The sequence below is a fragment of the Anarhichas minor genome, unplaced genomic scaffold (genome assembly GCF_050575085.1).
Source record: "Anarhichas minor isolate MPS153535 unplaced genomic scaffold, ASM5057508v1 ptg000316l, whole genome shotgun sequence".
Lineage (NCBI taxonomy): Eukaryota > Metazoa > Chordata > Actinopteri > Perciformes > Anarhichadidae > Anarhichas > Anarhichas minor.
This window is the reverse complement of record NW_027466762.1, coordinates 1-12,816: the sequence shown is the minus strand read 5'-3', so window position 1 is coordinate 12,816 and position 12,816 is coordinate 1. Positions and strand designations below refer to the sequence as shown.

At 43.5% G+C, this 12,816-nt stretch overlaps 1 protein-coding gene across 1 annotated transcript; it reads right to left on the bottom strand.

Moving 5' to 3' along the window:
* Positions 1-1,426: 1,426 nt before the first annotated feature.
* On the bottom strand, positions 1,427-11,352 carry LOC142944641 (grainyhead-like protein 2 homolog). Its single transcript, XM_076085708.1, has 14 exons — positions 10,850-11,352; positions 10,315-10,728; positions 10,150-10,205; positions 9,102-9,360; positions 8,799-8,910; positions 7,624-7,718; positions 4,452-4,610; positions 4,246-4,303; positions 3,896-4,035; positions 3,711-3,748; positions 3,486-3,577; positions 3,297-3,382; positions 3,106-3,170; positions 1,427-2,685 (listed from the first exon to the last, which is right to left on the bottom strand). The coding sequence occupies exons 1-14, from the start codon at positions 10,913-10,915 to the stop codon at positions 2,571-2,573; spliced, it is 1,755 nt and encodes a 584-aa protein (XP_075941823.1). The 5' UTR covers positions 10,916-11,352; the 3' UTR covers positions 1,427-2,570.
* Positions 11,353-12,816: the final 1,464 nt, after the last annotated feature.

The window sequence follows — 12,816 nt, the reverse complement described above, 5'->3', positions numbered from 1 at the left end:
AAACATGATTATTGTTGAATGCATCATGTTGCATCTTACTCAGAGTACTTATCACTGTTCAAGTCCAAAATTGTGTGTAGCTGTTGCCTCCGCTGGTCACTGCTAACTGCTCTCTGAAATCATTTGATACTAAAATTGTACACATTTTGAGGTATAAGCCATTAATAAGAACAACGTTTGGGTTTCCAGGTTATGAAAAGTAAAAACCCAAAAGTTGGGCTGCAGAGGATCAGTTTACATGATTTATAGTGCTGGGCAACGATTAAAATATTTAATCGCAATGAATCGCATGGATTTTTTGCGATTAATCGCGATTAATCGCATTGTTATGGCAAAGTTCAATAATGAATTCAAAAGTAGTGTATTGCGCACTTTTATTTCAAAAGTACTGCTATATGAACAAAAGGGCAGTAACATTTGGTTCACGAGATGCAGGTAGCATTTTTATACTTAATGTGAATATAATTCATACTTTGTTGGCATCTTATTCTGAAAACCGGATGTTCGTCGGAAGAAACCGGATGTTGTCTCACGTTAATCTTTCTGCTAACTTTCAAAGTCCTTCGCTCGCTCCCGATCTGTGCCGTTTAAATGTGTTTACTGTGAATTTCAGCATATAGGTGCACTAACATGTCAGTGTCTGCTGAGTTGACCACGGAGATCTGAGTGTCTGCTGACTTTACCGCAGCGATGTCCAGTAGTCTCCAGGGAGAGCAACAGCTGGTGCAGCTTCTCTCTTTATTTCTGCCCCCCTCGACCAGAAGCGGAAGTCGCCTTTTCTCTACGGCAACCCTGAAGGGACATCATATCTCCAATACAAAACGATAAACACGAGACAGTCTGTTACAATAATAATAAATTAAAAATACTTACCTGTTTTTTTTGTTGTTTTTTAATTATTATTTTTTTCCCATCTCAAAAGGCTCAAGGACACACACACACACACACACACACACACACACACACACACACACACACACACACACACACACACACACACACACACACACACACACACACACACACACACACACACACACACACACACACACACACACACACACACACACGCACACACACACACACACACACACACGCACACGCACACGCACGCACACGCTTTTATCCCACTGTTGTTCTGTTCTTGTCATCCTCTTGTTGTTATGTCTATGTATTGTCTCTTGTCTTTCAATAAAAATAAAAAAATGAAAATTATAATAAATTTTTAAAAATGCGTTAACGCGTGATAAAATAATTGTCGGCGTTAATTAATGAATGCGTTAATGCAAAATTAACTCGTTAACTTGCCCAGCACTAATGATTTATAAATATTAGTAGCTGATTATTAACCGTTAATAAAGCCATTAATTACAAGCCTTTATAAAGGGTGCCTTATCAGAAAGTGGTAAAAAGCAAGACAAGTGACTGCTTATAAAACTATATTTATTGACTCATTCAAAAGACTGTACATGATGGTGCATGGAGCAAATGCAGGATGCTGAAGCTGTCAGTGTGGTAAACACAGGCAGTGGGTTGGAAAAGAGCAATAAGCATTGGATTGTGTAAATGGATGCAGCAGTTGGGCCCCATAAGTCCCGAACTAATGTCCTATATACTAATGTCTACAGTTTCTTCTGTGGAAGGAAAGGCAATAAACACATACACAGAGGAAGCCAAACAGTTTAACAGCATCCTGGAGACTCTCTGTCTGCTTCCATAATGGTGTCTCAGCATGTGATCACTATCTGGGATAAGTGGTATTTCACTGGCATCAACTGGAATCATTTAGTATGCAGTACATGTGGCCAATCAATGAAACAAAGATGGACAACCAGGAAAGATAAGAGCAAGTTCATTTTGACTTAGAAGCATGGCATGACAGCAGTTTGAGACACATCTAAAAAAGAATTATATACATACAAAACAATAAGCCATTCACCTTGATATGTTGAGTGCCAGCATAAAATGCTGCATTGACTTGCTTTGAAGCAAGAAACTTTACATCAGATGAAGTCATTTTAAAGCTTCCACCACTAGTAGGGCTAACGGGACAGAAGGCAGACGGCACAGAGGAAGCAAGCAGCAGTCCCTGCTGTTAATTCAATAAGACCGCTGTACGCTGTGTCGTCCTCTTCCTGTGAAACCACAGCAGGCTGGCTGGGTGCTTTGCGGTGACCTGGATAAAGGCCTCTCTTTTGAAGGAGCAAGTATTAACAAGTTAACTCCAATCGGCTACTCGAGACTTCTGCGGGTAGTTAGCCAGGAAATATCATGGAAGTGTCCAAATCATGGACACTTCCATAAGTTTTCAAAGTCAAGCCTGCGTTCCTAATGAAACCCTCCTACACAGGTCGTGTAGTAAACGGGTTCTGCAGCAGGTGAGGTGAAGCTGGATTTTGCCTGGTGGAGTTTAGCCGAACAGAGACTCCTACGAGGCCGCCCTCAAGGAACACATTTTGGCACCATCGTCTAATACTGCTAGCAACGTTCACAATTGCTGCACGTGGCGCGGCTGAAGCCGGGGATCACCACTGGCCCGCTGGTGAGCACAGCGCTGTGGCCGACAACTGTCAGATTTCTGACAGAGTGATGCGCAAAGATTCTGCTGAGCCGTCAATAGCCAGGATGAAGGTGTCCTCGTTGGAGTAGTGCTGGATGATGTTGTCGTCCATGTTCACCAGGACCCTGAGGAAGACCAAACACGTCAACAGTCAAGAGTGCCTGGGTCACTTGAAGGCGTGTAATCTGCATGTTACTTTAGCCATGCTAGCATACATCTACGGATGGTAATTTCGGCCCATCACTTTGGTCCAAAATAACAACTATTTAAAGAGGACCAGTGTGTAGCGTTTAGGGGTAGTATTGGTAATAATATAATATTATTAAGTATGTTTTCTTTAGTGTATAATCACCTGAAAAGAATATTTTATACACACATGCATGGTCCACTACGGACTCTGGCGATCCCCCTGCCACTGTGAGGTGGTGGTTTTCTGCTTTTTAGTGAAGTGCCTCAACAACTTTGTTGAAGCCTACTCTTAGACGTTAGCGTTTAGCTCAGCCCCACGGTGCCTCTGTACAGCCTCAATAGTTTGACTCACTCACCCTTTTTTGCTTTTTTGGTAGACTTTGACCATCTTTGCAATAGGTACTGCATATTTCTCTGAGATCTGTGGAACACAGAGAAGAAAACAAGTGCATTTGTAACACGTTGAAGCACCATGAGGCACTAAATGTATCATTACTATTCCTTGTGTTTGTATTGTTTCACAGTAAAGCAGCTCATCAATACTCACTGCCTCCATCAATGCCTGTAGGGTTTGGGTGCGCAGCATTAGGGCATCAAACACTTCATCACGCTCCTTCCTCACATACAGCAGAACTGATGAGGAAATGGAATAGACAAGGCATTCAAATCCATTCAGGTAAATAATACTGTATGAGACCAAAACCCTGTAATGAGAGACAAACCAACATTTACCAACCTTTGCTCTCCACTTCCACTTTGGACTTCTTGGGCTGAGGTGGACAGACGTCTTCCTCAGAGGCAGATGACATCCTTTTCACAAGGACACTTCTGAAACACACACACAGTCGTCGTCAACATCATCATCAACATTTAAAGGGAAAATTACTGGAACTCTAACAAGTGGATTTTCAACATGGAGACCATCAAACCAGAGGTGTGAACAGAACAGTATGATACTAACCCATCTCTGGTGCCCTCTTCAGTGTTGACAGCAAACACCTGCAAATGGAGTAGAAAGGCAACATGAGGTACACTGCAGGACCCGTGTGTGTGTGTGTGTGTGTGTGTGGGTGTGTGTGTGTGTGTGTGTGTGTGTGTGTGTGGGTGTGTGTGTGTGAGACAACGAGACAGGGAGGGGTCCCTCACCTGCCCGGCTCTCTGCATGTTTCCAAAGTAGACGTCAGGAATGAAGAGGACAGGCTGGGAGTCCAGGTCCATCATGGTTTTGAACAGCGTGCCATCAGCCCTCCTGCAGGGAGAGGTCAGCCCTGTGCTGCCAGTTTTCCCTAAACCAGAGAGAGAGTGTGAACTCAGCATCTGTTGCCAGGCAACCACTCCAAGTGCAGATTTGATTACATTTCCCTGGCTTTCGCCACTTCCATTGATTTTAAATCAAGCTCACAAACGTTATTTCTGTACGTGATGTACATGTGAGGTATGTAATTCATACTTCATTATTTAGCCAAACTGAAGTAAGAAAAAACGAATGTTTTTACCTTTCATCCTCTTCCTGAGCTGCTTCTTCTCCTCATCTCGAAGCTTCCTCTCAGCGCCCTGCAAAAAGATGAAAGCCGTTGACGGGACAGAAAAGACAAGAGTCTGCTCAAAGACAGTCAGTGTAAAGCAAAAAACAAACAAAAAATTGATCAAAGTCGTGCTGAGCAGACCAGAGAACTGACTTGTGCCAGCAGGACATCCTCACCTTGTCGCAGAAGACCTTGATCTGAGCGAAGGCCCTGTGGATGGGCCTGCTGCTGCAGCTGTTGTAGCTGTAGGTGTCGATCTGGATTATCAGAGGCATCCCCTTCACGCCCTTCTGCGAAGAGAAGTCTGTGCTCAGACAGTTTGCAGAGATGAAGACCTAGGAAGAAGAAAGAAGTCAGAAAATGTCTGGAGTTTTGTGACTTAAAACAAGCTGTGTGAAAGATGATACATCATGGGTGCACCTGTTAAATGGAATGCACTGCAATGAACTCTTGATTTAGAGGACGGTGTGTTTGGCGTGCAGAAATACTGAACTACTCTTCGCTACCACATCGCGCTGTCCCGGAGCTAAGTAATGGAGCCGAGCTGCTGAATCATTTAAAAGCTTGTGAGAGGAAAAAAAGGAAATTCACAAAATTTCATCCAAGTTCCAGTACAGTCGCAAAACTTATCTAAACCATGAAGTTTACACTTTTAATGATACTAATGGTTATCTTTGCACATTCAGCTGCATGACAGAACAGATTCCCGCTATGATTAATGATCATAACATCTTAACCAACATAAACTCCTGATGAACAGGTCCGACAGCCTGAGCAACAGGTCGGCGGAGACGGATAACGGTAGAGATTCCTCACAGCAAATGTTCCCACTACACGGCATCAGCTGCATCGTGCCTGAACCTGCAGAGGTGAGGGCTGATTGCTGGAAAGGCCTGAAGCACACTTGAGCCTCCTACACGCCTCCACAAATCCACACCTCCACAGACCCAAGCCATTTCATTTCCTCCAGAAGCGCTGGACGTGTTGCTGCTAGCATCTGTGTGTGTGTGTGTGTGTGTGTGTGTGTGTGTGTGTGTGTGTGTGTGTGTGTGTAGGAGGCTCGTTGTGTGTGCACATACTGAGCTTTCAAACGCCTTCCTAAAAAGAGAAAGGTTCACGAGGGCACCGGTAATTGGCTGTTCGGTGCCATCCTCTCAACCAGGCACAAACAAACAAACACAACAAAAAATACAGAGTCATGCAGCAGGAAGCCGCTCATCTCCCCTGCAAACACATTCCACGCTCCCATTACATGAGGATGAGGATTGTTGCTTGGCAACAGCAGAGCCAGGCCAAAAAATAATAATAATAATAATTTGCACCAAAAATAACAATTTTGTACGTCAGCGTCTTCAGAGCCTGATTGGACATCCAATTAGGTTTTGGAGAACCTAAATGTCGAGGTGACAAACACAGAGAGAAAGAGAGGTGACAGCAGCGACATGCGAGCACACAGACCTCCTCACAATAACAGAGGTGTTCTTTCTCCAGCTCTTCCAGCAGGCTCTGGGTCTGTGTGGGGGCTCAGGAGGACCGGCAGTGTGCAGCAGCGAGGCTGATAACCATCATCTGGTTTCTGACAGCAAAGCCAAGCACTGACATCCACAATCAACACAACCAGAGCCTCACCCTGCTCAACCACCAGCATTCAATACTCGGACTGGAATATTCTGGTGAGGCTTTACTTATATCATCATATTCAAAATGATCTCATTGATATTCAGTGCAATGAACTGTTTAAATGAATTTACCACATGAGTGAAGTTTAAGGGATGGAGGGCATTTAGGAACGTAGAAGAGGGAACTTTTATTCTCCCCCTAGATATTTACTTTAGCCTTCTCTTGCCAGGTTAGTTACAAGTAATCTCTACAAACAGATTCTGACATATGAATGCAGAATCAACGGGACAAGGCTTTGGTATCGGAAGCGTTCTAGTTTCCAATTGTAGTCTGATTGCACGATCGCGTTGGAGCGTGCTTTGGTTCAATGTGGGTTAAAACGTTTGTGCAGAGAGCAAAAGTGGCTGAGCGCATTGGCTGAAATGCAATATGGGAATCCACCGGCTATAGTCCGACAATGATTTTGCTTTTTTTATTAGTTTAAAAATGTGCTTGTTAACTGGCTACTCGTGAAACAATCCGAAGTTAGACATCGTCTCTCAACTCCAGTCTGGCGTCTGAAGTTGCTAATCGGAGTGTAAACAACGACCGCCGCACGGAAAAGGAAGTCTTGGTCAGGGTATCTGATGAAACCCCAGAAATACTGGCCCTTGCCCCCTGAGGCTAAATTGTCATCAGCCCAATAGCCAATGGGTGATGAGATTGAGTTACAAATGACTGTAAAGTGCACAGTGGGTCACCATAGCTATTTCATCCAGAGGGGAACTTGATTGTTTTATGTCAAATTTGATGGTAGTCCATCCAATACTTGTCGAGACATTTGACTCAAAACCAAATATGATGACACTAGATGAAAAGTCATAAAAAGAAAAAGATGTGGCGGTTTACCATTCAGAGGGTGTCTACTGAAAGGATGCAACTTGCATTATGGGAAGTGTAGGATCAAGTGTTTTGGGCTAGAAGTCAGGAGGATCACCGGAGAGCTGCTCGATGAAACACAGCAAGCTGTAACAACTAGTGTTCAGAAGATGGAATGTGTGAAGAAGTTCATGTTTTAACTGTAGCTGCTTTCCATCTACACAAAGTCAGCAGTACCTTCTCAAAAGAATTGTGCATTACTGTGGTCAGGTGTACAACAAGCGGATTCTTTTGTGTCACACTAAATGTAGTAAATAAATACAATAATATAAATGTATTGAATTGATCCAGCTATTTGAGCCAGCATCGGTGCATCTCTAACCTGAACACACTAAAAACAAGGAAGTGTGGAATGAAGGTTTGAGCCAAACAGTAAATATTTATCCACAAACCCATGAAGCTGCAATTACCTCTCTTACCTGGGCCCAAAACACCCTGAGGGTGGGCTGCTGCCGTGTGTGTGTGTGTGTGTGTGTGTGTGTGTGTGTGTGTGTGTGTGTGTGTGTGTGTGTGTACACCTTGTTTGCCAATTGTCTTTATCCAACTGGCCACCTTTACAAAAGGGGGGGTATATGCTCCAACTATTCTGTGGTTTCATGGAGCAAACTTCCCCACAAGTGGCTATGAGTTTCGTACTGACGAAAGGAAAGAAAGAAATATAGCAAAACTGAGTTGACTGCTTGAGTGCGTGTGAAAGTGAAGGTAGAAGAACAAACAGTGCGAGCTGTGTCATTTGGCTTGCTTCAATCATTTCCTGCTTTGACTTAAGACAGCACCCCGCCCAGCCCGTTTCCTCTGTTGCTTTTGTACCTGAGCTTCTTCGCTGACGTCCCATGTGAAGGAGACGGCATTGAAGGCAATTTCTTCCACGTTCCCGATCGTGTTGAAGCTCTCCTTGTAGTCGGCTGCAGATGCAAAGTGAAGATCAGAGAAAACCGTTTCAGTGGGCGTTTTGTGTCAGCCCTAATTTTAACATTTCGTTTTTTTTTTTTCAACAACAAAAAAATACTACATTTTTGTTTGCAACAAAGCAAACATTTTAAATCCCTAAGGATACACTTAAGCATGATTATCATTTTATTGTTGTAACTGGCCATGGTGGAACTACTACTTTATATACTTTTGGGCAGTTTAGTCCACTAGAACTACTTTTTTTTTTTTTACTTTTCTCAAATTTCTGCCTTTTTTTGTAACGATATTGGACCTTGAACACCTCATTTAATTAAACAAACCTGAGAGTCTGGTGGAACTGCTCAAAACTCAGACACTCATAGATATTTTTTATAAAGGGGTCACAGGCCTAAAAGGTTAGAAACGACTGGTTTAATTTACAACGCATTCATTTTTATGTTTATCTCACATACAGTGTCTATATCATAATCTGGCAACTTTTGCCCCATGTAACCAAATTGCCAACAAATCAAGTTCCAAATTAGTAAAAAAATGCCACAAGGCTCTTGTTACCCCCTAAAACGTCTCATCACATTTATTCCCACCCACACACGTTAGGTTACAGATTTTACCATGATGCTGGCATGAACTTGCCACAGACAAACCCACCATGGTGTCTGACATCTCTGCCTCATTCCATTGAGTTTCCAACCACAGGTTGAGGCCTGTCTGTTGCTGATGGTACAGGATGTGGCTCCAGTCCAGGCCTCCGCCTATTTCTCCTGTTAACGTCTATGCAAATGAAAACCCATTGGCTGTCTATTCACAGCGCTCCTGTGGGAATCGAGGATTGACAGTTATTCAAATTAAGTCGGGTTTAACCTCGGGATATGTGACAGGATCCTCCAGGAGGCTCCTGCAGGTTTGCCACCTGCTTACTCTCTCCTTTTTTTTTTACTCTGGAGTTTTGTGGAGCTTAGGTGTCTAAATATCGATATCCAAGTGTGTATCTGGGCCTAATCCTGTTCCACCTGCAAACCCCCATCAGGGGCCATGAATGTAGCAGGCAGACTTGATGACAATAATCATCTTACCAATATCCAGGACTCTCTGTTTGGCAGTGTGCTGACGGGAGTGCCAGTATTTCCAATTCTTCAGCTGCTCGTCTCTGCACTTGTCTTCCCCAAAGACGACCATGATAACACTCTGAAGTAGAAGCGAAGATATACAAAATATATTACAGTATAGTCAGGTCCAAGCAGAGTAAAAATGAATCAAAAACTATATTACATTTCAGAGTGTAACAAGATTTCACGCTACCCGACAACAAGCTAAATGTAGAACCCTCAACCTCTACCTCCACACTTCCTCTCCATGAACTACAGCCCCTCCCTCACCTGTACAATACTGTCCCGCTGCCGCTCAGAGCCTCCCATGGTGCATTGCTCATTACTGGATGGGCCCCCATCGGGCCCCCGTGACGGCGTCGGTCCACTCACCCGCACTTTGCCTCTGGGCTGACGTTGGGACGATCTGAAGCCGGCCTTCGACAGTCTCAGAGCGTAGAACTGGGCCCGGTTCAGGTAAGCCATGGGTCCTTCTCCCTGCCACGGCCGCAGCGACATGCTGGCCTCCAGACAGTACTGGAAGCTGCCACTGTGAGTAATATATACATATATACATATAATTATTATTTTTTTTTTTTTTATTGAGTAAATTGAGCTTGAGAAGAAGACTGATGCAGCAAGAACTTCTTCTAATGGCTCTAAACAAACTGGTTTTTGTAACTATTTATCAAAAGTATGCAACAGCACAACTTCTAAATGATAGTTCTGGTTGCATGTTTCTTATTGTCAGCAAATACCATGACAAGATCAAACCAACAATCAATGTATCTACTAACAGGTATTATGTGTGTATCCAAATCGTGGTGTATCTTATTCCTTGGTGCCATAGAGCTCTGACCGAAATAAAAAGAGAACACATCATTATATGTTCCTTCATGACCATGAACACACACACACACATTTTACTTGTTTTGTTTTGACTCTATCCGACATACAGTCTTGCTGCCTTACAGTAAATTCTCACTACAGCAAACGTGCATTAATCCAACTGAAAATAGTCCCCAACAAACAGCATTTACTCCTGTGAGTAAAGAAACTACAGTGCCCAGCTATGTTGAGACTGAGGCTTTCATTTAAAAGAATGAATCTATATTCATGTGAGAGTTCTTGCTCAGAGGGAATGAATGGGCTTGAGGCGGCGAGCCACAGAAAGGCTGGGGAAGTCATGAAGTGAGACACAAACTTGGTTTTGGTCTTAAAAGTGTCAACAAGGACACACACTTTGAAGATTGCCAGCCTTATCCTTTAACATCTGATAAACAAACCCAAAGCATATGTATGTTTAATGTTTTCCCTCATCTGTGAGTTTTTAACTTACGTTGGTGGGCTGTGGTGGGACTCATCAACTCCTGAGGAGGGACTCCTGTGGTACATCTGATAAAGAAAATATATGCGACATATAATGCAGGACTGTCACTTATGAAGCAAACGTGAACCCGCTTTACAAAGCAAGACATCACCCCTCTTGTATAACAAGTCTCACCTCTCCTTCTACAGCGTCCTCATATGTGCTGTCTGGAGTGCCTCTGTGTTCATCTTTCAAGCACCCGGCGCGGGACGAATCATAGTGGCTCTGCTCGTAAGCCATCCTCATCTCCTCTCTGGGCTCCTCTCGGTACGACCCTCCAGATGTCTGGCCCTCTGTCTTGACCAGAGCCGCCCCACCTCCACCTTTACAATCTCCTCCTCTGGGGTCTCCTGCGAGGCAGGCGGCTCCATACCTGGAGCCCTGATGTTCTGCAGCGGTGTTGTTGTTTAGGGAGAGGTTGACGGGCATGGATCTGAGAGCGTGAAGATGGTAATCTAGAATCTCCAGGCTACCGCAGTTCTCAGGCCCAATTGGAGGAGGCTCTGTGGGTTTAACACCGCTTGAGGCACATCTCCTCTCTCTGGGAACCTGACAAGGTTATAGCAAATACAAAAAAAAATAATTTAACTGAAACAATCTGAATACATTATGCGGGAATTGTCTTTATTATATCATAATGTCATTGGCTGCAATGTCAAGCTTTCCACACCTTGTAGTAGTCGTACAGCAGTCCCAGTGCTGCTGCGCTGTCTTCGTCTCCGTTGATGCTCATCATGGCCTTGGTGGCAGCGGTCAGCGGGTTCTCCAGGTAGCTCCTCCATGCTTCGTCCTCGCTGCTCGGCACTCTGCGAGAGGGCACCAGCACGTCGTTGGGTACCACCACCACCAGCCGTTTACTGGGAGGACGAGGGGGTAATGGGAAGAGACGACAATGTTGTTACTGCAAAGCCAATCTGTCATTAACAGAAGCCGCGTCTGCCAAGCCGCCGCATCTGCCCCAGGCTGTTTCTCACCAAACGTCAACTTAATTTGCCCGGTACGTGTGTGTTAATGTAAGTTTACTCCTGTATGCCACATTTAAATAACTCAACTGTACTGGTTCAATTCTGAAAATGTCAGAAAGCTGACATAAGAGTTATTTCTAAATATGTCATTTTTGAGACATCATTCAGAGAGGATGGTAAGAAGGGCACATGTTGAACAATATTTCAATATAATATTTACACACACACACACACACACACACACACACAGATATTTATAGTGAAACAAAACATTTTGCAATAATAATAATAGTGCATACAAAAACAGTAACGCAGTAAAAACAAGACCTCATTAAATTACAGTAATGGTTCTCCTATTACACAATCACAATGATATTACCAGCATATTCATTTTGGATATTTCTGAAATTGAATCTATACCAATAGAAATTCCCCCAAATCAAATAGATGTTGAAGGCAACTATAGAAATTATGTAGTTTTTCAATGAGAAAGCCTGTTATGCCTATGTGTAAAACAACTATGAAACCAAAGACATACGAAATGTTTTAAGCATGTAAAAATTGAAGTTAAACTGACGGGCGTTATTCCTCGCAGTAATAATGACTTTTTCTTACCTGTCCAGGTCCATGTTGCCTACAGGACTCTCCGGTGTTTTCTAGGACTAGCTTGAGAAACTGGAATTTCTAGTTAGTGCAGGTAAGCTTGCGTGGGAGAGTGACAAAACTAGGCGTGCAAGAGGCTGGCTCTATTTAACCTCTCAGTCAAAACACCCAATGAAATCCTCAGTAACCTTGCGCACTAAGGTATATTCGGATGCCTGTGATGTCAGGTAAAAATTGAGGCTACGCTGACTACAGAAAAAAAGAAGCTACGTTTCTTGGACGTGCAGGTTTCGATCCTGTTTCGTAAATTCGTAATTTAAAGAGATTGGTATACTACTGCCGTCTGCAGCAGCCGCACAGGCAGGATAAACAAGGAAACGAAAATTGCATGGCTGATTGGATGGATGTTTCTACACAGGTGGCATAGTCGTTCCTCCATTGGTGAGCGAGAGGGGAGGGGGCGTGGCCTGCAATGAGCGACAAGCGGTCACGCCGATATCGAAATTCAGTTTCAACGTTTTGTTGTGCTCTGGAGGCGGTGAGCAACAAAGTAATGTGTGACAACATGCATTCTTCTCGCTCAGTTGGGCCACGGACATTATGTGGCAGATAATCAGAGGTAAAGGGATTTTTACTGGTAACCCCTCCCTCTAGTTGATGATGAGACTTTAGACTTAAGAGTTAAGTGTATGATAAATATAACCACAGTGAAAAGGAAAATAGTGTCTGTAGGTTTAAGGTTTGTGATACATATGCTTATATGCCAGACAAATAGTGTCTCTATCATCATGATATTGTACAGCTGTTAATATGCAGCAAGAGGAAAGTATAGTAGTTGGTGTGAGTAAACTTGGCCTTATTGTTGTCTGTACCGTGACACCTTGTGGTAGGCATTTCAATTTGCACCGTGCAGACTGAAAATGTTACTCGGATATGTATTCCACAAATGTGGTTGGCTATGCGCATTGATTTTAGAAAGATGTTTTGTATCGGTTAAGTGCTGATATACGCACATACACCTTGGTGCATTCGTATTTCGTATTATTTGAAGCCTTTCCTGTTGCAAGAG